The sequence below is a fragment of the Giraffa tippelskirchi genome, chromosome 11, assembly GCF_054371585.1.
Source record: "Giraffa tippelskirchi isolate mGirTip1 chromosome 11, T2T-mGirTip1v1.2.pri, whole genome shotgun sequence".
NCBI classification, from domain to species: domain Eukaryota; kingdom Metazoa; phylum Chordata; class Mammalia; order Artiodactyla; family Giraffidae; genus Giraffa; species Giraffa tippelskirchi.
In genome coordinates this window covers 40,006,483-40,031,793 of record NC_137285.1, presented here as the reverse complement: position 1 = coordinate 40,031,793, position 25,311 = coordinate 40,006,483, and the positions used below count along the sequence as shown (strand labels likewise).

The 25,311-nt window shown below is 35.8% G+C and overlaps 2 protein-coding genes across 15 annotated transcripts in view; one reads left to right on the top strand and one right to left on the bottom strand.

Moving 5' to 3' along the window:
* Positions 1-1,642: 1,642 nt before the first annotated feature.
* PLK4 (polo like kinase 4) lies at positions 1,643-17,761 on the bottom strand. Of its 8 annotated transcripts, none has more exons than XM_081538169.1 (16): positions 17,304-17,761; positions 16,754-16,849; positions 15,952-16,047; positions 15,756-15,870; positions 12,391-13,411; positions 11,558-11,658; positions 9,291-9,427; positions 8,365-8,469; positions 7,903-8,005; positions 6,566-6,715; positions 5,685-5,818; positions 5,496-5,587; positions 5,206-5,353; positions 4,322-4,462; positions 2,986-3,092; positions 1,643-1,802 (listed from the first exon to the last, which is right to left on the bottom strand). In XM_081538169.1, exons 2-16 carry the CDS (start codon positions 16,754-16,756, stop codon positions 1,700-1,702), a joined length of 2,556 nt encoding a protein of 851 aa, XP_081394295.1. In that variant the 5' UTR covers positions 16,757-16,849; positions 17,304-17,761; the 3' UTR covers positions 1,643-1,699. The 8 variants fall into 8 exon arrangements, with proteins under 8 accessions (XP_081394295.1, XP_081394296.1, XP_081394293.1 ...); XM_081538170.1 differs by having other exon boundaries at positions 5,206-5,350; XM_081538167.1 differs by having other exon boundaries at positions 17,506-17,761.
* Positions 17,762-17,817: 56 nt separating this feature from the next.
* Positions 17,818-25,311, top strand: part of LOC145525377 (uncharacterized) — a 29,735-nt gene continuing 22,241 nt past the window's right edge. For 2 of the 7 annotated variants that reach the window (XR_014068153.1, XR_014068154.1), the window contains exons 1-2: positions 17,818-18,010; positions 19,039-19,226. Coding sequence is in view for 2 of the 7 variants with exons in the window: in XM_081538185.1 (XP_081394311.1) it covers positions 17,823-18,010 (188 nt within the window). In the remaining 5 variants the exon portion in view is untranslated. Of the gene's footprint in view, positions 18,011-18,116; positions 18,210-19,038; positions 19,227-25,311 lie in introns of all 7 variants that reach the window. The other 5 variants (XR_014068155.1, XR_014068156.1, XM_081538185.1 and 2 more) reach the window with 3 other exon arrangements.

Below are 25,311 nucleotides of genomic sequence, written 5' to 3'. Positions count from 1 at the left end.
AACAAAGTAGACTACAGAGCTTATTACATTGGATTGAAAAAATTTAGCTATATAGTATGTATAAGAGAAATGCCTGAAACATAGACACATTAAGACTGAAAGAGATAATTTAAAAAAATATTAAATTCAGTCAAAGCAAAATATATTTGAGTCTTTAGCTTCAAAATTAAGCTAAGAACTCCTTCTATTTTTAAGAGGAAATTCTTACATTTAATCATATTTTTATCTCTAAGAGAATGGTTTATATAATTTTCTTCCCCAAAGTTGGATTGCCAGTGTGTTAAAATGTTAATTCTAATATTGTCAGATTGCTTTTTCATTTATACTCTGATCAACAACACCTGAGAACGCCCTCCTGACGGTAGCACTGTGATTTTTTTTTTTACCAATCTCTTTGATAAAAGGAAATTATTTTTGTTTTAGTCTTAAATTTCTCCAACTTCAGATGTGGTTGAGTATGTTCTGATTCATTTTATGGATTATCTCCTTTGTGAATTATCTGTTCATATCTTTTGTCTGTTTTTTAAATTGAGTTGTCTCTTTCTTATTAACTGCAATTTATGCAAATTATTATCTTCTCATTGCTTTAGACAGCAACCTCCGAATCAGTGTTGAATAACTGACAACAGATATTCAGTGGAATGGCTCCAATATTCTCTGATTATAAAAATCAGCAGGAAAAAAACCACTGTGTAACAGTCTATTATATTTAAGTAGTTTCATTTTATTCCTACTTTACCTTGAATATTTCATTAAGAATGGCTGTCCCACCATCGAATATTCTTTTTCCTCATGTCACTCAGTCGTGTCTCTTTGTGACTCCATGAACTGTAGCCCACCAGACTCCTCTGTCCATGGGGATTCTCGAGTGGGTTGCCATGCCCTTCTCCAGGGGATCTTCCCAACCTAGGGATCGAACCCAGGTCTCGCAGATTGCAGGCGGATTCTCTACCATCTGAGTCACCGTTCCTCATGTTAATTGCATTGTTGAATTCTTCATTGTTAAAATGTTTGATTAATATACAGATATTTTCAGATAAAGGTAGAGAAACAATGTACTTACCATTTAAAAAGTTAATTTTTAAAATTCAGTTGCCTCCTCTTAAACAGGCTACATGTTAGTAAGTTATTTTAAATTAAGTAAATAAATCAATAAAGTAACATCACTGTATTTATTATTTTTTAATAAAATGCATTTGCAGAAATGTTTCATCACAAACTAGTGCTACAAAAATAAATATAAAACAAATATACATGTTTACATATGTTGCTTATAACATAAATATACATTATTTACATGTTCAAAATTCAGAAACTCCAGCATGTTTTGTCCATGATTCTTAACATGTATAAAGTAGGGAAAACAATAAAAAAGCACAAATATACCACACACCATCTATATTTTTGCTTCAAAAGACTGTTCAATACAAACATATAAACACAGTAATTTCAAGGGTATATGTTCTAAGAGCAAAGTTAGCTGTCCTATTTTAGTCTATGACCACTATATTTTGTGACTCAAGTTCCATTCTGCTTTGTTCTCTCACTGGAAGACAGACATCCTTTATGGTACAGATTAAAATTCTCTTTTACAGAAAAGCTTTCTGAAGAAGTTTTTTAAAATAAAAAAAAGTCACTTTACTTGAAAGCCAACAAAAAAAGTTATTTATTAAACTTATATATTTAAAAGGAGCTTTAATCAATGAAAACTAGGAGTTGGATTAGAAAACATCAAAAGGATTGAAGAAAGACACTGTAATTTCTGTTTGATGTATTCTGGTAATATTTCATTTTCTCCATACCTAAGTGAAGCAGAAGAGAAAAAGATAAAATCATAACTTAATCACTTGGTTTGTATGAATACCAAAAGGCACAGTATATTTTTCAGTAATTCTTCAATGGCAAAAGGCAGTGCAGAAAGATTATACAAAATTATTTATTAAGACACTTAAACATACTCAAATTGTTTCCTTTTAAAATAGATCAATTTCTAAATGTATTTAAATAATAAAATAGATCAAAAAATTTGAACAGATTTTATTCAAGCTGAAAACCTACATTCCTCATTAAGTTGAAGACCCTAAAGAAAATACAAGCTAAACACATTATAATAATATTTCCATTAAATATCAAAATTTTCCAAATTACCATATCAAGTAAAAATCTGAACTTTTATCTTTGAACATGGGTTCTACCCATTGTATACCTGTATCTTTCCACTTTCTAGAACATTTGGAAGACGTTGTTTTAACAAGACCCCTCAACCTGTGAGTTCTTTAAATGATGGTACTGCATATATATACACCCAAAAGCAGTTGGTAGACACCCAAGTATATATTTGTCCCAAGTATTTTCTCCACAATAAGCACTTTTCATAAAGTAGCATGTTTGTATTGGCATCGTTGGCACCCTACCTCTTTTTAGTAAGTTATGGTTTGAAACGTGGAAACCAAACCACTGCTTTTTGTTGTTGTTGACAGAGTTTTCTTTGTTAGCATATGTATTGTATTAGCCTGGCATGTACCCTCATTCAGAATGAATATATACATTCAAAAAAGTCTTTTCATCATTAATCACTTTACATTAGATCAGGGGATACAGCCTTTCATTCGGGAAAAATAGTTTGGTTATCTATTAAAATAAAGATTCCTTGTTTCTGTGTTCTTTTATATAAACTAAGTATTAATATATTACTTAGAACTTAGAAGTCCATTACTTCTGAAAGGGTCAACTTAGACTAAAGGAACAGTAAGGCTAAAGCAATCTAACCATCTGGTGTGGATAATACATACCAGATACCTTGCATTCCTGTAGATAATCATAAAATATGTATTAAAAAGACTATGAGCTGCTTTTAATATATAAGTTTAAATAATAAGATGAAGTTTGTCAACATGAGAACAGTAACTTAAGTCATTTATTTCAACATATAGAAAAAAAAATTATAGCAAAGGGCTGAATCTCAACCAGTATTTTAAAACTTACCTAGTTGTTTGACCATCTGGTGATGTATAACTAATAGAAGACACTCCTGCCTGCACGACCAACTGGGACCCATCATTAAACTGAACCCACACAGCTCCACTAGTTAACTAGAAAAATAATAAGCATGCAAAATTACTATACAGTAGAGCATAAATTCTTAAAAGGCACTCGTGTTTAACAGGTTTTTTCACAACAAAAAACAACCTTTTAGGTAACTACAAATTTGGGCCTGTGATGGCAGCAACATTTGAGAATATCCATATTTTTTTCAGGTGATTCCTTTAATAGATAGGACATCAGAAATTAAATTTATTCGACATAAATCCTGTTTTACCATTAATTTCTACTAGGATGTCTGAACAAGTGTTTTTCCTTTCCCATAGTAGTTATAGCTAAGAACAGATTTAGAAAATTACCAAACAACACTTCCTTAGATTACGATTTTCATCCATTCTTTGTTCTTAGGCCACAAGAATTTTTGTTCTGCCTGAGAATGTCACATCTTTGCTTTTGTAACTTGTTCCTTTAATCACTAATGCTTACAATGTGCCTGCCACTCCAGAGTGCAGGAATCCAACACTTGGGTTTACATCCAGATTCTGTCAACTAACTAGTAGGAATGTGCAAGTCAACGTATCCATCATGTAAGCCATAATTTTACTATCTATGAAAGGAGGAGATTGCATCAACTTTACTAGGTTTTATTTTGGGAAATAATGTGACAATGTATGGGAAATACATAGTACCACATAGGAGGTACTCGACAAATGCTGCGTTCCCCTCCATTTATTTCCTACCTCCATAAAGGACTAAGCTGTATTTTACTTCACTGGTAAGTAAAAATTTCATGTGCTATACTCAAAAGTCTCCAAAATTCAAGTTTTCAGATAACATACACATATAGGTTTACACCTACATAAAATTCTTTTAAGTGTGCAATCCAGTGTAGACCCAATTTTAAAATGCAAAAAATCTTTTCTGCCAAATCAAAGTTACTCTACTAATATAGATTACAAATACTTTCTAAAACTTAAAATGCCTGGACATTCTCAAGTCCTAACGTTTAGCCATTATCATGACCTCTACTTTAAAGACAAATGGCAAAAACAGGTCTCCTAGACCCTAGCAAGCAATTTGGTATCAACAGTATATAGTTTTCCAAGTGTATGCAAATAAAAAAGTTTGAAAATTATCAATGACATACCCAGTGCAAAAAAGGTGTAAAAACTTTCTTGCAAAGAGAAATCTTTAATTTATATTGTTTGGTCATTGTCAATCACTGTGGAAACCAAATTATTACATACTTAAAAAATTCACTTTCCTAAAAGCTTCTCACCTGTGTAGCCCAACCAACATTTTTCACAAAAACAGACTTCAAAAGTTGTGCTGATTTAGGGAGACAGTCTTTAAGACTTCTAGCAGAGCTGTTTGTTTCAGAAGCTGCACCCGTAAGGCCAAGTCCTTCATTTGTAACCACCTACAAACAGTAAAAGAAAGGAAGGTACCATTCCTCAGCATTCCAATAAGTCAACCTCAGCAAAAGTAGATAATGACCAGATTTTCATTATCTTAATTTATAAAAAAGAAAAGGTAAAAAAATATAATCACATTATAGAAAATAAGTGCACAGGACAGGAAAATAACATATTTTCACTTTGGTAGATTTCTTTTCTTCATTTCCCCAAAGATAATTTTTCATAGCTACAATTATAAATGTTTGTGAATACACACATACACACACAGATCTGTTTCTTTAATCTTGTATTTTACTACATTGCTATCATCTTCATTGGCCTGATAGTTCATTTGGTAAAAATATAAGTGTATTTAACCATGATCCTATCATGGATATTAAGGAAATTAATGATATTTTACTGGCAAAAATAAAACTATATATATGTTAGTATATTTAGTGTTTTCCCTGAGGAGTCAGGTAACGCCTTGCTGAGGAAATACTTAAACTGAGAGCTGGAGGAGGAGAAAGAAAGCCATTAAACGGTTCAGGAAAAGAATTTCAGGTCAAGTGAACAGCACGTGAAAAGGCCCTGAGAGTTGGACTTAATTAAGCCCATAGAGTGCTGGGGTAAAGTAGTTCAGGATGAGGCTGGAAAAGTAGCTAGGTGATAGTAAGACCACAGTCAGGTTGTTTTAATTTTATATCAAGGACATTAGGCAATCACTGAAGAGTTTAAAGTACAGAAGTGACATATATTTACTTACAGGAGGATTAAGTACTGGTGCCTGTTTTGGAGAAGCAGCACTATTCATGATCATTCTATTCAGAGATGGTGTCTCTCTCATTGGGTAGTTTGGATCCACAGGAGGAGGAGGTGTTAAGGCCTTAGGTGAACTAGTACTACTAGGTCTTCTGAAGGAGAAAGACATGTCAAATGCATTCCCTTAAAGCTTTCAATTTACAGAAAACAGAAGAATGCTCATAATGTAAACACTAAACTTAAAAAAAAACTCTACACATTTTAGTCGTATTTAATAAGTTTTCAAACATTTACCTTCCTACAATTATGGGGAAAAAGGGAGCAATTCCACTTTTCTTTTCCTCTTCTGAAATTATGGATTCCAGTGCTAAACAAATACGGTGGCCCTGTTTTAAAAAGAGTGCTTTCTGTCGTTACTTCACCTATGCCATTTGTAATGTTACTAACTGGTTAAGAAAAAACCTACTAAAAGTAGGTACATACCTCATTAGCATGGTTCATATACATTTTTACCTCCTCTTTCAAGCTATTAACTTCACTTTCACCTTTTAAGGTATAAGATCTGCCAGTCTTTTCGATCACCTGAATTAAATCTTCTGTTTTGTGTATCTTTGCTCCTTAAAAAATAAGCAGAAAATGCTTTATCGTTTCTATAAATATTCATTATATGTATATGAATATATGTATATATATGAATATATAGCATATTATATTATCATACTCCAGTATACAATAGCTCCTAGATCAAGGTATCATTTACATTTACTCATTGGCCATTAATAAAATGAGGCTCTCAAAGTAGGATTCCAATAAATATATGCCATTTTTCTTTTCTGCATACATCTGGCTTAAGTTTGATACTTTTATATTTTTCAAAAACCACTACTCATACAAATATGTAAGTGAAGGACAGCTATAATTATGTGTACTGTGTGAGTATATTTTCTATGTGTCCCTTAGGACACATAAAGGAGGAAACATTACAGATTAAAAAAGTAAACATCTTTATAGATTCTCTGGTTCAACCTTATCCTTTGCAATATTTATTATGCTAAAAATTTGGTATATGTCCATTTCAGTTCTAATAAGAAGTAGGATATCAATCAGAATGTTGTTAAATACACACACACACACATACACACACACTTGCTGTGCTAGGGAATTCCCTGGTTCTCTAGTGGTTAGGATTTTGAGTTTTCCTTCCTGTGGCCTGGTTTTAGTCCCTGGTCTGGGAACCGAGATCCCACAAGCCCATGGTGTGGGGGGAAAAAAAAAACCAACTGTGCTGAATTAAAAAAACAAACCCACAACTACAAAGTTACAAGCTAAAGGGGAAAAATTAACCATTTCTAAATGGCACTTACCATCATAAAACCAAACCTCAAAATCAGCACCAGGGGAATTCTCCATCAAAACACATTTAGCATATCTTGTAAAATAAGTAATTTTGGGAGATTTAGATCTTACAAGCTGTACAAATCTGGAAGCATATTGATATTTTCGCCAGTACTTTTCTAGGCAGAGGAAAGAAAGAAGTTACCTAATCTTAGGGAATTAAAATGTTGACATAATTCAGTAAGTCTTAATATTTATTTCTATTCTTTCTCAAAAATTTAAGTCAAAAGTTAATAATCCCATTACCCACGGTTAATAATCCTATTACCAAAATAAAAATATTTTAGAGATGTAAGTATACTATTTTAATGAAAACTAAAGAGAGCATAATAAAATTCCCAAGATGTATGTAACAAAATCTGATGGATTAGTATCATGACTATAAAAAAAAAAATCTCTCTGAATCACTGACTCCTTATTAAAAGTAAGATAATGGCTCTAGGAAAGTTTTAATAAATGAAATGAAAAGAGTTCTATCTATCAGAACCAAATGACTTTGAGAAAAAGAAATGTAGCACTTTTTATATTAGTAAAGTACAGCATGTTAAAATTTTGTAGTTCCCTGTAACCAGCTTCCCTGTTACCGGCTCAGGCGGTAAAGAATCTGCCTGCAATGTGGAAGACCTGGGTTCAGTTCCTGGATCAGGAAGATCCCCTGGAGGAGGGCATGGCAACCCACTCAAGTGGTTCTTGTCTAGCAGGCTCTAGTCCATGGGGTCACACAGAGTTGGACAGACTGAAGCAACTAAGCAGCAGGAGCAGCGGTGGTCATTATTTAATAGTCTTGCCTACCTGCTTTAATTCTAATAAGGTTAGTTAGATAGGTTCTCTCATTTGTTTTTAAGTCACCTTAGGAAGTCTTACTACTCAGTGCTTAATTTTCTAATTCATAATACCCAGAAACTGAACTGGGAGTCAAATTTGGTTAACCACAATTTCAAGGGATCATTATGCAGCACAGAAAGATTTCAAAAGTCAAAAACCACTTCATGTTGAATTTTTAACACTATTCTAGACAAATTGTAACTAAACAAGTGTACAAAGTATATTTGTGGACACATGACTAATATTCCAGAGTTAGTTTTTCCTTAAATAAAATAAAATTCCATTATAACACAGAACATGCCTGAACACTGAATTAGTAAGGTACAGCACAACTCACCAGATACAAAGTTATAAGAACATAACTTGCAGCCCAAATGAAGTCAAGATATTTACAATTTATGATATCCACATGTATAGAGTTTATGTCTATGGATTTATATAAATTCATTATCTAAATTTATTCCCTGGTAAATTTACATACCTGGTAAATTATCAAAACTGTACCTACTGATATTATCAGTAGGTGAGGGTGGTCTATCAGCAAGAGGAAAACCTCTTCCATCATTTGGATAATAAACAGTGATCTGTCAAAAAATTTTAAGAATTCTAATTATATGCCATTAAGTTAAAGAACTATATTTTGTCACTAAAATTATAAAAAGAGCTCACATAATATTAAATTTTATCTTTATTGAAAACACTAAATACTCTCTAAAAGTAATTTTTTCACTGTTTAAACTTAAGCCTAAAGTTTAGATTTTGTTACTAGTTATAATTATTTTTTAAACCACACTACTTTTAGTATGCTATTTTAGTTTTTGAATTCCATATATACTATCATATCAGGAAAAGTAATTTAAAAAATTGTTTTGTAATAGAATGAATGGAATGGTAAATACTTAAGTGATGAAGCTGCAAGATAATAAAAGTGAATCCACATTACCATACTCCCATCACTAGATATCTGAAGAACTTCTTTCACATATTCTTGAGATGCATAATCCTTCAGAAGTTCCACACATACCTCCTCTGAATCAAGTATGCTCACCTAAAAAAAAAAAACTAAAATCAGTAACAATTATTTATCAGAACATTCTGACATATATATTAGTGAGGAGCAAAGTACTTAACCATGGCAGAAACAAAAATTAACGTAAAAATAAAATAGCTGCTTCACTGCAATAGTCTCGACCACAGGTGTATTTGAGCACAACTGTGAAACATAAGGAATAAAGATGAGATGGTATAATGAGGTGTGAAATAACCAGTGAGCAGAAAGGAAGCAGAAGGTAGGGTGGAGAATTTAAGGACTTTGAAAAGAACAGCACTCCAATTAAAGGCACGACTGGGTGAAGTGGAAAACAAGGGACAAACAGGATGAATAGGGAATTAAAAAATAAAAATCACTATTCCCAATACACACATTAAAAAAAAATTCTCTACTTATTTTTCATATTCCTGTTAAAACATCAATAGTTTGAGATGTTAAAAAGTTATGTTTTCTAGTTTATCTTTTTGAGACTGGATTAAATGTAGAAACAATGAAAACAAAAGGTAATACTAAATATTAATTTAGTGATTAGGATTGTGAATAATATTTAACACAGTATTTAGCCAGTATTACTTCTAAATGTTTTCATTATCCGTAATTTAAAGTTCGTATCAGTTCACCATTCTTAAAGTATCCAGAAGAAAACAATAGCTATTTTTCCATTAACATGCAATCTCTTTTCTCTTATGTGAGTTTATCAAGTATATATAAAAAATGCAGGGACATTATAGGGAACTGAAAAGATACCATGTTTGATACCAGAAACCATATACTCAAGGAAAACATCGTACAGTGATTTAGAAAAATAACAGACATACCACGGCCTTTTTGGTTTTCTGTCGGATTGGTTTTAACCTATAAGCAGTCAAAGGAGATGTAATGCTTCGTAATGTACGCTTCTGATAGACCAACAGTGGCTCCACATCTCTAGTCTTGCTTTGTTCAGAAGAAGGATCTAAGCCAAAAATAGATTCTTGTTGAATTATTTCAGGTTTAGTGTGATATGCAGTCATATATTTCATGGTATTCAAATGTTTGACAGAACGTGCATCATCAGAAGCATTGGGGCTTCTTTTGCTCTGTATCAGTCTAGGCATTTCCTGATGTGTCCTGCAAGTCTGGACAGACCTGGAGATCTCTGTTTGGGCTAATACCGTTGTGCTCAGTAGTTTCTCTTAAATGAGCTACAATATACATAAAATAAAGCAACTCAGTGAATAAAGTCAAGTCTACACAAAACAATGTCATGCTGGTTACAAAAGCATACTTTTCTATGAAGAACAAAAGAAATCTAGTTTTAAAAAAAAAACTCATAATTTTTCAGTTTAGGATATGGCGTAAGGGACTTCCCTGGCAGTCCAGCCATTAGGAATTGGTGCTTTCACAGCCAAAGGCCCGGGCTCAACCCCTGGTCGGGGAACTAAGATTCCCACAAGCCATGCAGTGCAGCCACAAAAAGAGAAAAAGATATGGCATAATAAAATAGTGACTTAAAAAAAAGACAGTGACTTTAAAAGGATAGTTTAAGCTAGCCCGCAAAGGAACACCTTTAAGTCTAAGACTAAGAAAGAAAAGATACCAATATGAAATTAATTTTTCAATCAAAGCAAAAACTAGTCACCTACTAAATGGGTCACCTAGTAATACTAAACAAGCAACTGCCAATGCTGCATTAAATACAGATTTGAGAGGAGTTCCCAAATATAAGCTAAGGACTATTTCATTTTTACTTACAAAACAGGCAACAAAAGCCAAAACATACTAAAATATACAAAATAGCTTTCATATCATTAATACTTAATATTACAAATGTTATTTGTAGCTACATTTCTAAAAAAGCTCTTGTTGAACTTTACCAATTTAAATTTTATATATCAACAGTTCTAGAGTTCATGTGGAGACATTATTTTTTAAAAAGCCCTTAAAATGATTAGAGTATATAAAACTTTGTAAGGCAATTTTTCTAATGCTAAACCTAAAAATCTGTATCTCAGTTTTCCCCTTAAGTGACTTTTACATGCCTCCCCCTCCTCACTACCATTATAATAGGAAATATCTTATATCAAATAATATACTTTAAAATTGCACCAGCACTACTAGAGTATTATAAACAAGGTTACCCCAGACATGTCCATGTTACCAAATAAAAATATCTGTAGACACAGTAGAAGGTTAAGTACAAATTTTAAGCACAGGGCAGTTTTATAGTTTAAAACACATAAGGTTGAATTATCAGCTTGAACAAGTACACATGACAAGATTTACTATCTTTTGGGCTCTTGAAAATAATACACACACAAAAAAATAGACTTGTGGTGACAAAACAACTCTACTTAAATTACACCCATATATTATGTACTTTGTCTGAAGTAATATGATACTTAGTAAAAAATTATCTTCTCCTCTCCATATGTTTCTTCCATATGTTTCTTTTTTATTCTCACTTTTTCCCATAATTATTTTCCAACCCACTTCTGTGAATCTAGCATGTTCATTAAGGAGAAATGTTTAACTTTCGAACTCTGGATCTATAAATGAAATAATGACTTAATGACAGCTGTTTAACAGTGTTTCGGTTTTAGTAGCTGTGTAGTGTATGCGAGGTCCCACTGGTATACTATGATATCCATACCCCCTTATAATTAAAAATAAAATCAACCATCTTTTGATTATTTTATAGGCACTGATATAGGTACTTATTACAGAGAGACTGCAAGAGCAGAGGGATTTAGTGACTAAAGTCTCTGAGCCAGACTGTGTGGGTTAGACTCATGTCTCTTCTATTTATGGACAGTGTGGCTTGGCAAATTAAGCTTTGTGCCCTATAACTTCCTCATTTGAAAGACAGGACTAATAATAGTGTCTTCCTCGTATAGTTTTTGTGAGAATTTAAAAAGTTAATAATATATGTTAAGCATTAAGGACAGTGGCTGATACAACACTCAAAATGTTGTTATTACTATTATTATAACTAGGTTTATCCAAAATGCCATTATTTTCTTAAGAAAATCCAAAGAGAAAACTGCAATGCTTGCTAAGTGGCCAAATTAAAAATATTTTATTAAATAGTCTATTAAAAACTCACCATTTATTTGCAGATTCCCAAACCACTGTTGCACCATTTCAGTCTGAGGTGTCTGGTCAGGAAATGGAAAGGGGGTTTTTCCTGGACAAAGATGACTGGAGCTAAAGAAAGGAAAAAAATTTTTCCATAAACTAATACAAAATTATCTGATAATAACTTTGTAAGATAAAAATACTTAAAAAAGAGAGATTTCTTTTGACATGAACACCTAAAAACTTTTCGATTAATAGTAGAACCCAATGTTTACATAACTAGATTGTCTCTATGAAGCTCAATTCCCATGCCAAAATGTCCATGGCACTGTGACACTATTTCTATATGGCTACTATCCTCTTGTAATTTAAGAATAAAAATTAGAGGAAAAAAAAAACAAACACTAGTCACTAAAAACCTAGTCTTCACATGAGAAGCAGGTAACAGTATGATTACTCATCACTTAAGCTCAGCTACTCTCTATTTGTGTGTGTGTGTGTTTATGTATGGTTACTGTTAAAAGTACTTTAGGGATCACACATGTTTAAAATATGATATACTGCACTGGAGACCTGCTTTATATAAAATTAAACATGACACTAAAAATTCCAAAGTATTAAACACATACTACAGATATATCTATGAGCACATACACGCATTTTAATTCTCAACCACAATTCAAAATCATCATTCTGATTCTTTCCCTATTAAAAAATAGACATCATAGTTAAGAAGTACCCCAGGAATATCTGATAGGGTTAGAAAAAAGGTACCCCCAACCTTTGTTACAAGCAGCTTCATGTTTGTGATAATACAATGCTTATCTAAAAGTAAAATGCTTTTGATAGAATTATTCTTACAGTGCTTGATTGTTATCAGGTCCTTCAAAATATCCGGAACTATTGGATATCTTTTCCTTAAAGAAGTGAAAAATATTAGCATCGTTGTTTGTGGGTGAGTATCTTTCATTTTCCTCCACTCCTGATCGTTTGGATTTTGAAAGCGTTTCTGCTGAGTAACATCGTTCCATTGTATATGTTTTCACTCGAGACTGACTATGAGAAGTCTCAGATCTATCAGAGGAATGGGCTCTACGAAGGTATCGAGAATGTGGCCTTTCTTCTGCCTCTTGGATTACTCTTCCCCTTCCACTATTACTGGTTTCTTGTTCTTGATTGCCCCATGGGGTATAAAAGCTGCTTCCATCTCCTGAAGAAAAATCACTTGGATTTTTATTCTTTGGAAATATAGTCATTTTATTTGGGAGTGGCTGTTCAATCAAAAGTCGTCTTCTGTCAAATAAACTACCACTTATACTGGTACTGGAAGAAGCCGTAATTGCTGTAGAAATTGTGGCATGTCCACTATCAATCGAGTCTTCTACAGTTCCTAAATCCTTACTTTTTTTTGAAGAATTTCGGGACATAAAAGGATGATCTAATACTGAAGACAGACTTAAACGATCTGCTGGATTTCTACGAAGTAACTGGTGAATAAGGTCCTTGGCTTCTCTTGACAAAAAAGTTGGCATTTCATAATCTGCCAATACTACTTTATTTAATGTGTTCTTGACCGTGTCAGTGTCAAAAGGCGGTCTCCCAATAAGTAACGTATAAAACATACAACCCAAGGACCAAATATCAGATTCAAGTCCATGTGCACTTCGAGTTGCAATTTCTGGAGAAATGTAATTAGGAGTTCCACATAACGTATAGTGCTTTTCATGTGGCATTTTCAACTGAGTTGCCAGCCCAAAATCAGCAATCTTGATGTTCATATTACGTGTAAGTAAGAGATTAGAAAGTGTGAGGTCCCGGTGTAATATACCATGCGAATGGAGATATAACATTCCTGTGATGATTTGGTGCATAAAGTGTCGAGCTGTTAGAATGCAAAAAATAAAAGTTACAACTTAGAAAATCTGAAGATTCAGTATTTAGAATACATTATGAAACCCAAGTACATAAGCTAATGTTACAATTAGTGAACTGGTTTATGGCTTAGTTTCACCAACCAAAATACCACTTTGATAATTTTATAATATTCTTTAATATTTCCCTTTAAGACATCTAGGCATTCCTTTTAATCTTTGTCCTTTACAACTGATGAGTTTTCTAATACAGTTAAGGGATGCTTACTTTAATTAAGAATTGAGAGTGACTAGAGTTAACTAGGGTAACCAGAAGTCCATAGAAATTAAGAGAAAATATTTATAATTAAACAAAAAATTGATAAATACACTCAAATTGTAAAAAAGAGAAAAGCAACCTAAAGTTCCTCTGATGTCCCCATGTTCTGCGTGCATACTCAGTCGTGTCTGACTCTTCGCGACCTCGTGAACTGTAGCCCACCAGGCTCTCCTGTCCATGGGATTTCCCAGGCAAAAACTGGAGTGGGTTGCCATTTCCTTCTCCAGGAGATCTTCTTGACCCAGGGATCGAACCCGCATCACCTGCATGTTCTGGATTAGCAAGTGGATTCTTTACCACTACACTACCTGGGAATTGGCCAACTATACTTTCTCTTCTGTGAACAGTTTCCTTATATCCCTCATCCATTTTCCTATTCAATTGTCTTTTTCTTTTTAGGCATGCCTTATTTTTCTTTTTTGGTTGCGCTGGGTCTTTGCTGCTCTGTGCAGGCTACTCTTCATTGCACGGTGCGTGGGCTTCTCCCTGTGTGTGCAGAGCACAGGCTCTAGGCGCATGGGTTTCAGTAGTTGTGGCGCATGGCTCTGTAGTTTCGGCTGGCTGGCTCTAGAGCACGAGCTGAGTCTTTCCGTGGCATGTGGAATCTTCTGGGTCAGGGATTGAACCTATGTCCCCTGCATTGGCAGGGGGATTCTTAACCACTGTACCACCAGGGAAGTCCAGGAATGCCTTATATTTTAAATATTAATTGGCCAGCCATTTATTTTATAAATATTTTCTTCCTATCTTTAACTTTTAAATTTGTTGACAGTGTCTTTTGTCATATACATTCTTGGTTTTAATTAAATTGGTAATTCATTTCCTTCCTATTTTTTGTAAGTTATGTCTTATATAAGAAGGCCCTACTATTACACAGTATTATGAAAAATACAGTATTCATCAATATGTATATGAATTTATTTTCAATTTGTATAATGTTCTTACTTTCAGTCTAAGAATATAAACATTTCCATGACTCTTAATACGTGTGACCAAAGTGTTTTCTAAATGGGTTAAATATAGAATCAAATGGACAAAAAGCCTGTCAACAACCATCTTTCTTAGATTTCAATCTGGCCTGCAATCTCAGTTAGCAGGGTAAGATAATTTGAAAACAATCATTTCTGGAACTTCCCTGGTAGTCCAGTGGGTAAGACTCCAAGCTCCCAAATCAGGGGGCCCAGGGTTCAATCCCTGCTAGGGCAACTAGATCCTGCATGCATGCCACAACTGAGTCTGCAAGCCTCAGTGAAGATTCTGGGAGCTGCAACTAAGAGGCAGCACAGCCTAAATAAATACACAGATAGAAAACAATCATTTGTATAATGATACATGGACCTTACTTGATCCTGACCTGAAATATAAAAATGTTACTTCTAAGAAACTGTGGAAGCTGAAACTGACAATGTGTTTGACAGTAAGGAATTATTAGGTGTGACGGTGACTTTGTGCTTACTTTATTTTTTTAAGTCTGTCTCATTTAGAGATAAAAAGATGTCTATGATTTGCTTCAAAACACTCTGGGGCACTGGGGGAATAAGAAGAGTAAGATGAAACTATTCGACCATGAGTTGATAGTTTTGAAAGATGACTGGTTAAGTTCATAGGGGCTCATTACATTACTCTCTCAGTTTAAATGTTTGACATTTTCTACAGCAAATGATTTCAGCAGGTACTTGTGTTTGACTTAGAAACTACTTTATAGTCATCAATAGCATTTTTTTCTAAAAAACCTTTTTCTAGATGTCAAAGGATACACATTAAACTGTGACTAATGATTTAAAATGTTGTTTTTAAAAGAAGGATAGTAAATTTCTCCTTCTACTTTATTTCTGTAACACCTAAATTATTCACATGAATTAACAGCTGTTTAAAGTTTGGTGGGGGGGGGAACAGTCTCCTTTTGTAGCCTAAAGTAATAATTGAAACAGTGTTACTAAATATTACAAAATAGTACATTCTTCAAAACTACAAAAAGTAAAACTCATATCTACCAAAAATATTTTTTTAAAGAAAACAAAAGAAGTATGGCCTACCTTCATTTTCTGAGAATGGTTTTCTTTTATTTTTTAAATACCTGTTCATTTCTCCATTATGGCACATTTCTAATACTAGGTACACATAATTGTTATCTTCAAAATAGTTATACAGCTGAAATGTAAAAGGGTGTAATAAATTATAATAGAGAAAAATTCAATGTCCTTGGCTACTTTTATAAAATGTGTATCTTACCTCCAAGATAGAAGGATGTTTCAATTGGCAATGTATTTTCACCTCATTTTGGACTCTCTGTACCATTCCAGCTTTGTACATGGCTTTCTTATCTATCTAAAATAACATGAGAGTTTTAAACATTCATGATAAACTTTCAAATGTGACTTTGTCATGTTAACTTTGAAAAGAGAAAATATACTCTAAAATATTCTTTAGTCCTTTTATCTACTTTTTAGATCAATTTATTTTGTTGTCTGTTTTCCCCATGCACAGCAGAGTGCTTGGCAGAATGAACATTCAATAAGTTTCTCCAATGCATTCCAATATACTCTACCAAGTTAAAGAATTTATAGCTCAACTATCATATCTATGGTAACAACAACACAAATTTAGCAAAGGAAAGAAAACTTCCCTTCCCTTTTCCTACTGGTTTAGGTGTTTCTTGATCTGCTTGTTACTCCTATTAGACTGACTCCTAACAATCAAGAATAGTATTTTAGCTTGTTACAGTGCAATACAGAATTATGCACAAGAGTGTTCGTCTATAAACAAATTATTGTTTGTTCTTTGATTTCTACCAATTACTCCAAGTATGCATAATTAGGGCAGATACCAGATCTAATGAACATTAGTAAAGATAAGGCATTTATTTAAGATATCCTTAAATTCAGCTGTTGGAATTACCGCCTTTTGCTTAAGGAATGGGTTTTTTATACAATAAAGAAAAGGCTGGCAGGTAAGGAGTTTCTAACATCTCAAGTAGCAAACCTCTCTAGTTATTTGCAAAGTAGAAGTGAGAAACTGATTAATATATTCTTACCATTTTGATTGCAACTTCCAAACCAGTGTGAATGGACTCAGCTCTATAAACACCAGCAAATGATCCTTTACCAAGCAGATTTCCAACTCTAAAATCCTTAAAAGTTAAAATTAAAGAATATGTGTGATGATTTCCAGAAATAGAAAGGAAGAGAAATAGGAAGGGGCTGGAAAGGGGATAAAAAGGATCGAAAGGAGAATCTGCATTTCAAATTCAAGCAGGTATTACACCTGGATACAGCTGGTGTCTGGGGTGGACAGCATGTTGACGCCTTGTGTGTCTGTGAGCTTCCAGGCTGGTCACCCTAATGATCTGGTTCCTCAACCTGTGCGTAGCCTCAGCAACCTCCTCCCTCCTCCCACCTCCAGCCAAGCCCTGAGAGCTAAGGGCTGGAACGGAATCCCGCCGCAGCTCCCGCCGGAGATAACCGCCATCCCCTTGAAGAAGGGGGAGACACCCTAGCCCTGCTCCAGCGCGGCAGCTCCGGCGCGATCGCTGACCAGGGGGCGCGGTGTCTATAGACAGAAGGGCGGGGCCGCGAGGGACTCACCTGTCCCACCGCCGCCGCATCTGCGAGGGGCGGGCCGCTCCGCCCCCAAACAGCCGGGCCCGGGGGGGGTGGGGACCCTCCCCAGGCACTTCGGAGCCCGCCCTGCAGCTGTTAGCTTCGTCTTATCCCCTTCCTGCCAGGGTCTCGAGACCCGGCACTCCGACTCCCGCCCGCCCTACTGGGGACTGCCGAGTCTTTTCACCTCGATCTTTTCTCCGATACAGGTCGCCATATTTCCAGGCCGCGGCCCGTGCTCCCCGAATCAGCTCCCTTTACGCAGTTCCTTCGAGGCAGCACTCCAAGCAGCCAGCGGGTCTTGGCGCCCATCAGGCTCGGCTGTCTAGGCCGCCGCTCGTGGCGACGACAGCACAGCCACCGAAAGGCCTCCCGGGCACCTTCCGAGGCCTGGGCGGCGCCTCCGCGCTCCCATTTTGAAAAACTCCCGCCGGTGGCTGTCCTCAGAGGTTGGCGGTGACGCAAGGAGGCGGGTTGCTCCGAAGAGCCTGAGCCGGGCCGCGCATGCGTGGTAGGCGCCTTAGCTCGCCCTCCCCTGCACGAGGACCGGAAGTGTTTCGGCGTCCTGCAGCTTGGCCGGAAGTGTTGGCAGTTCGGCTTTTGGGAGACCAGCTCCAGACGGATGAAAAAGGTGACTTGGAATATGGTCATTTACTTACTTCAGGGTGTGAAAAGGTCCTGCTTCCAATTCGGTAAAGGACTTAAAACAATTTTTAAATTCCAAATACTTAAAGTTGACGGAACAGCTTGTTGTTGTTCAGTCTCTTCTGACACTTAAAACTCATTATCTAACTTAAGCAGCCCTTTACAGCTCAATGCTTACTCCAGTGTTTCATAACTGAAATGAGCGGACGCGGTACTTTAAGAAAATGGACTCCTTTGTTTGTTTTGGTAAATTTTTCTTAATTACAATGCTATTTGTGTAATAAGTCATGTTTGAGAGATCTTACACACGTGTGATAATGTATGTCGACTTACGAGTTAAGTTTTACTTGAGGCAAAATGAGGTTAATAGGCAGGGAGACGGCATTTCAGATAGCTCTGAGAAAATTGCTACAGAGGCAGGAGGGGAAGGTTAGTATATATATGTGATTTTGGTGAAGGGAAAGTACAGTGCAGTCAAGCACATTTTTTGCATAATGTTTCTGCTAGTCTCCTGCTACCCTACAAGTATTTAAAGTCATGTGCTGCCGCAGCTGCTGAATTTCAACACTCATGAAAGGAGTTTAGGGTGGAGGGGGGAAGTGAGGCACTCTGTGCTCTGTTAAAAGCTGGTAGAACAGGTCTTCAAATAGATATTTTCAGGAGCCAATTTTATGAGCCCAATTCTTATACCTCCTCACATCTAGAAAAACACTAAAATCTGCATGGTGAAGACTGCTTCTCCTGCCTAGCAAAAAGCAACGAAGGTCTGAGCCACCAGGGAAGCCCCAGGAAGGAAATGGAAATCCACTCCAATATTCTTGCTTGGAGAATCCCATGGACAGAGGAGCCTGGTGGGCTACAGTCCACGGTGTCGCAAAGACTCTAACACGACTGAAAGTGACTTAGCATGCATGCATAATCATGCAAAATCCATCCTTTACCTTAGAATTCTCTTTTGGTATTGTATACATTCTGTGGGTTTGAAAAAATGTACAATGACTTATATCCATCATTATAATATTTTCACTGCCCTAAAAATCCTCTATACTTCTGTTCGCCTCTCTCCCACCCCTAGTGCCACCTGCAAAGTTGCTTCAGTCGTGTCGGGCTCTTTGCGTTCCACTGGACTGCAGCTGGCCAAGCTTCTCTGACCATGGCATTCTCCAGGCAATAATACTGAAGTGGGTTGCTGTCCCCTCCTCCAGGGGATCTTCCCAACCCAGGGATAGAATCCATGTCTCTTAACGTCTCCTGCATTGGCAGGTGAGTTCTTTACCCCTAGCACCTGGGAAGCCCCACTGATCTTTTTACTTTCTCCATTGTTTTGAATTTTCCAAAATGTTGGATAGTTGGAATCATATGGAATGTAGCCATTAGAAGATTAGCTCTTAACTTAGGAAATATGCATTTAAGTTTCCTCCATACCTTTTCATGGTGTGTTAGCTCACTTGTTTCAGTGCTAAATAATGTTCCACCGGGGCTACCCTCATGGCTCAGCGGAAAAGAATCCGCCTGTAATGCAGGAGAGACAGGAGGCGTGGTTTGATCCCAGGGTCTGAAAGATTCCATAGAGAAGGAAATGGCAACCCACTCCAGTATTCTTCCATGGGAAATCCCATGGACAGAGGAGCCTGGAGGGTTGCAGTCCATGGGTCACAAAAAAAGTCAGATATGATTTAGTGACTAAACAACAATGTTACATAGTCTGGGTATATTACAGTTTATTTTTCCAGTTACCTATTGAAGGACATCTTAGTTGCTTCCCAGTTTTGGCAGTTATGTGTGAAACTGCTGTAAATGTCCTCTTGCAGAATTTTCTAGCTACACATTTTCAACTCCTTTCAGTAAATACCAAGGAAAGCAGTTTCTGGAGCATATGGTAAAAGTGTGTTTTAATTTTCTAAGAAACTTCCAGACTGTCTTCCAAAGTGGTTGTACCATTTTTCATTCCCACCAGCAATGAAGTAGGGTTCCTGTTGTTCCACATCCTCACCAGCATTTGACCTGTTATCATTGTTCTGGATTGCAGCCGTTGTAATAGCTGTGTAGTTGTATCTTGTTTTCATTTGCATTTCCCTGATGTTGTATGTTGTAGGGCATCTTTTCATATGGTTATTTGCCGCCCGTATGTATATCTTTGGTAAGGTATCAGTTGAACTCTGACTTATTTTTTTTTTAATTGGGTTGTTTCTTTTTTTATTGTTGAGTTTTACGAGTTCTTTGTATTTTTAAAAATACTTAATTTACTTGGCTGCCCTGGGTCTTCATTGCTGTGTGCATGCTTTCTCTAGTTGTGGCAAGCGGGAGCTACTCTTGGTTGCAGTCCTCAGGTTTTTCCTTGCAGTGGCTTCTCTTGTTGCAGAGCACAGGCTCTCAGCTCATGGGCGTCAGTAGTTGCAGCTCTTGGGCTCTAGAGTTTGGGCTCAATTGTTGTGGTGCATGGGCTTAGTTGCCCCACAGCATGTGGGATCTTCCTGGACCAGGGATTGAACCCACGTCCCCTGTAACAGCAGGCAGATTCTCATCCAATGTGTCACCAGGCAAGTCCCAAGAGTTCTTTGTATTTTGGATAACAGTCTTTTAGCAGTGTTGGTTTTGCAGCGGCTTCCAAGTCTGTGGCTTATCTTATCATTCTTGATGATGTCTTTCTTTAAAAAAAAAAAAATTTTATTTACTTATTTTTGTCTGTGCTGGGTCTTCGTTGCTGCGTGGGTTTATCTCTAGTTGCTGTGAGTGGGGCTACTCTAGTTTCAGTGCTCAGGTTTCTCACTGCGGTGCCTTCTCTTGTGGCTGAATAAGGGCTCTAGGGTGCGCGGGCTTCAGTAGATGCGGCACATGGGCTCAATAGTGGCTACTAGGCTCTACAGAGTAAAGGCTCAATAATTGTAGGCACATGGGCTTAGTTGTTTCTCAGCATCTGGGATCTTCCTGCACCAGGAATCGAACCCGTGTTTCCTGCATTGCCAGGCAGGTTCTTTACCACTGAGCCACTGGGGAAGCCTGATGATGTTTTTTGAAGAGCAAAAGTTTTTCATTTCTTAAAGAAGTCCAGCTTATCAATTATTTTTTTCATGGGCTGTGTCTTGGTGTCGTATTTAAAAAGTCATTGCATTCCCAAGATAATCTTAAGTTTTTTCCTGTGTTATCTTCTAGGGGTTTTATAGCTTTATTCTTAGGTTTATAATCCATTTTGAGTTAGTTTTTGCATGTGGACATCACAGAGGCATGACTGAGCGCGCGCAGGGAGACACACACACACACACACCCCCCACCCCACCCAGTTGTTTTATCACCCATTTGTTGAAGTGACTGTCTTTCGCTTCATCCTATTGCCTTTGTAAGCTTTTGTCAATGATTATTGACTGTATTTCTTTGGGTCTGTTTCCGGGCTCTCTCTTTTTTTGTCATTGATCTACTTGTCTGTTCTTTCATGAATACCACACTGTTTCTAGATTGTTGTAGATTTATAGCAACCCTTAATTGTTGAGTACTATTGGTCCTCCAACTTTATTCTCCTTCAGTATTCCATTGGCTATTCTGGATCTTTTGTCTCTCTGGTATACAGTTTAGAATCGGCTTGTTGATAGCCGTAAAATAACTTGCTTGGATTTTGATTGGGATTGCATTGAATCTGTAGATCAAAGTTAGAAAAAAAACTGATGTCTTGACAATACTGAGTCTTCCTATCTGTGATCATGGAATATCTCTCCATTTATCTAGTTCTTCTTTGATTTCTTTCATGAGAGATTTGTTGTATTCCTCATATGAATCTTGTACATATTTGTTAGATTTATACCTAAATATTTCATTTTGGGGGTTGCTGCTGTAAATCTCATTGTATTTTTTGCTTCAAATTGCACTTGTTCATTGCTGTTATATAGGAAAGCAGTTGACCTTATATATTAACCATGTATCCTGCAACCTTGCTATAATCACTTACTAGTTTCAAGAAGCTTTTTTGTTGTTGTTGATTTGCTTAGTTTCCTAAATAGGTGATAGTATCATTTGCAAACAAAGACAGTTTTATGTCTTCTTTTCAAACTTGTACACCTTTAATTTCATTGTCTTGTTTTATAGTATTGTTAGTACTTCCAGCATGATGTTGAGAAGTCACGATGAGAGGAGACATACTTGCCTTGTTTCTGATATCAACAGAAAGGCTTCTAGTTTCTCACCCTTAAGTATGATGTTAACTGTCAGGTGTTTTTATAGATGGTCTTTATTGAGTCAACAGAAGATTTCCTGTACTGCTAGCGAGAGTTTTTATCATCAGTGGATGTTAGATTTTGTCAACAACTTTCTCTGCCTCTATTGATATCATCATGTAATTCTTCTCTTTTCACCTGCTGATGTGGTGGATTACATTAATTTTTGAGTATTGAACCAGCTTTGTATACCTGCTAAAAGAAATTGGTCCATTTCATCTAGGTTATCATATTCGTGGGCATAGAATTGTTCAAAGTATTTTTTTATTATCCTGTTCATGTCCATGAGATCTATAGTGATAACCTCTCATTTCTGATATTGGTAACTTGTAACCTTTTTTTGTAAGTTAGCCTGATTAGAGTCTTAACGAATTTTATTGATCTTTTCAAAGAACTAGGTTTTGGTTTTGTTGATTTTTCTCTATTGATTTCCTGTTTTAAATTTCATTTATTTCTCTATTATTGTTTCTTTTCTTCTGCTTACTTTTGATTTAATTTTCTCTTTTTTTTTCCCCTAGTTTCCTAAGAGGGAAGCTTAGATGATTTTATGAATGTGTGTATGTATCTATTTATATGTTTATTTTGTTTTTTCTTTTCCATTGTGGTTTATTACAGGATATTTAATACAGTTTCCTGTGCTGTACCATAGGACCTTGTTGTTTATCCATTCTATATATAGTAGTTTGCATCTGCTAGCCCTAAAGGCGCAATCCATCATTTCCACACTCACTCTCCCCCTTTGCAACCAAAAGTCTGTTCTCATGCCTGTGAGTTTGTGTTTTGTAGGTAAGTACATTTGTGTCGTATTTTAGATTCCACATATAAGCAATATCATATGGTATTTGTCTTTCTTTTTCTGACTTACTTCACTTGGTATGATAATCTCTAGGTTCATCTATGTTGTTGCAAATAGCATTATTTCATTCTTTTTTTAATAACTGAGTTAATTTTCCATTGTATGTGTGTACCATATCTTTTTTATCCATTCATCTGTTGATGGATATTTAGGTTGTTCTCTTGTCTTGCCTATTGTAAATAAGCACTGTTATGAATATTGGGGTGCATGTATCTGTTCAAATTAGAGTTTTGTCCAAATACATGCCGTTGAGTGGGTTGCTAGATGATATAGCAACTCTACTTTTGGCTTTTTGAGGAACCTCCATAGTGGCTGCACCAATTTACACTCCCATCAACAGTGTTGGAAGGTTCGCTTTTCTCCACAACCTCTCCAGCATTTGTTTATTTGTAGACTTTTTACTGATGGTTGTTCTGACTGGCCTTAAGTGGAACCTCATTGTTGTTTTGGTTTGCGTTTCTCTAATAATTAGTGATGTTGAACATTTTTATCATGTGCCTTTTGGCCATCTGTATGTCTTCTTTGGAGAAATGTCTATTTAGGTCTTCTGCCTATTTGTATTGCATTGTTTTGTTATTGAGTTGAAAGAGCTGTTTACATATTTTGGATAGTAAGCCCTTATTGCATCGTTTTCAAATATTTTTCTCCCATTTTGTAGTTTGTTTTGTTTTGTTTGTGGTTTCCTTTGCTGTGCAAGAGCTTATAAGTTTGATTAGGTCCCATTTGTTTATTTTTGCTTTTGTTTCTAGCGCCTTGGTAGACTGATCTAGGAAACATTGGTATGACTTATATCAGAGAATGTTTTGCTATGTCCTCCTATAGGATTTTTATGGTGTTGTGTTTTATATTTTAAGTTTTTAATAAACCATTTTGAGTTTATTTTGTATATGGTGTGAGGAAGTGTTCTAATTTCCTTGATTTACATGAGGCTGCCCAGCTTTACCAACACCACTTGCTAAAGAGACTGTTTTCTCTCCATTGTATATTCTTGCCTACTTTGTTGTAGATTAATTGACTGTAGTGTTTATTTCTGGACTGTCTATTTTGTTCCACTGATTCATGGTCTTTTTTTGTGCTAATACCCTTCTGTTTGATTACAATAGGTCATTGTAGTGTTGTCTGAAGTCTGGGATGGTTATGCCGCTTGCTTTGTTCTTTTTCCTCAAGATTGATTTGTCAATTCTGAGTCCCTTATGGTTCCATATATAAACTTGAGGATTATTTATTCTAGTTCTGTGAAAAATACCATGGGTAATTTGATAGAATCATTTTAAATCTGTAGATTGCTTTGGGTAGTATGACAGTTGTAACAATATTAATTCTTCCAAATCACAAGCATGGGGTGTCTTGCCATTTCCTTAAATCATCTTCAATTTCCTTCCTCAGTGTTTTATATTCTCAGCATATGGGTCTTTCACCTCCTTGATCAGGTTTATTCCACAGTATTTTATTTTATATTTTTGATGCCATTTTAAAAGGGCTTTCTTTTTTTTTTTTTGCTTTCCGTTTATGTTATTTCATTGTTTGTGTAAAGCAATGCAACCAGTTTCTGTATTTTAATCTTGTATCCTACTACCTTGCTAAATTCATTTATGGGTTCTAGTAGTTTTTGTGTAGTCTTTAGGGTTTTCTGTATTTTAGTTTCATGCCATTTACATATAATAATAATCTTATCTCTTCATTTCCAATTTGGATACCTTTTATTTCTTTTTCTTTTTTTAATTGCTGTGGCAAGGACTATGTTAAATAGAACTGATGGGAATGGGTATCCTTGTCTTGCTCCAGAATTGAGCAGGAAGGATTTCAGTTTTTCACCACTGAGTGTTATGCTGGCTGTGGGTTTGTCATAAATGATTTTTATTATGTTGAGATATGGTCCCGCTGTACCCACTTTGGTAGGAATTTTTTATCATGACTGGATGTTGAATTTTGTTAAATGCTTTTTCTGCATCTGTTGAGATGACTGTGTGGTTTTTGTCTTTTCTTTTGATGTGGTATATCACACCGATGGATTTGCATGTATTGAACCACTTTGTGACTCTGGGATGAATCTTACTTGGTCATGGTGTGTAATCTTTTTTATGTGTATGTGTTGTTGGATTCAGTTTGCTAATATTTTGTTGTGAATTTTTGCATCTATATTCATCAAAGATACTGGCCTGTAATTTTCATTTTTGGTAGTGCCTTTGTCTTGTGTTGACTTCCCTGATGGCTCATAGGATAAAGTACCTGCCTGCAATGTGGAGTACTTGAGTTTGATTCCTGGGTTGGGTAGATCTGCTGGAGA

Coding starts and splice junctions, on each gene's coding strand:
- PLK4 (XM_081538166.1), bottom strand. CDS start 17,016: ATGCTGTCCACCCCAGACACCAGCTGTATCCAG. Junction 4,463..5,205: donor CACCAGTACTTAATCCTCCT/GTAAGTAAATAT, acceptor TACTGTTTGTAG/GTGGTTACAAATGAAGGACT. Junction 3,093..4,321: donor ATGTTGGTTGGGCTACACAG/GTGAGAAGCTTT, acceptor TTATTTTTCTAG/TTAACTAGTGGAGCTGTGTG.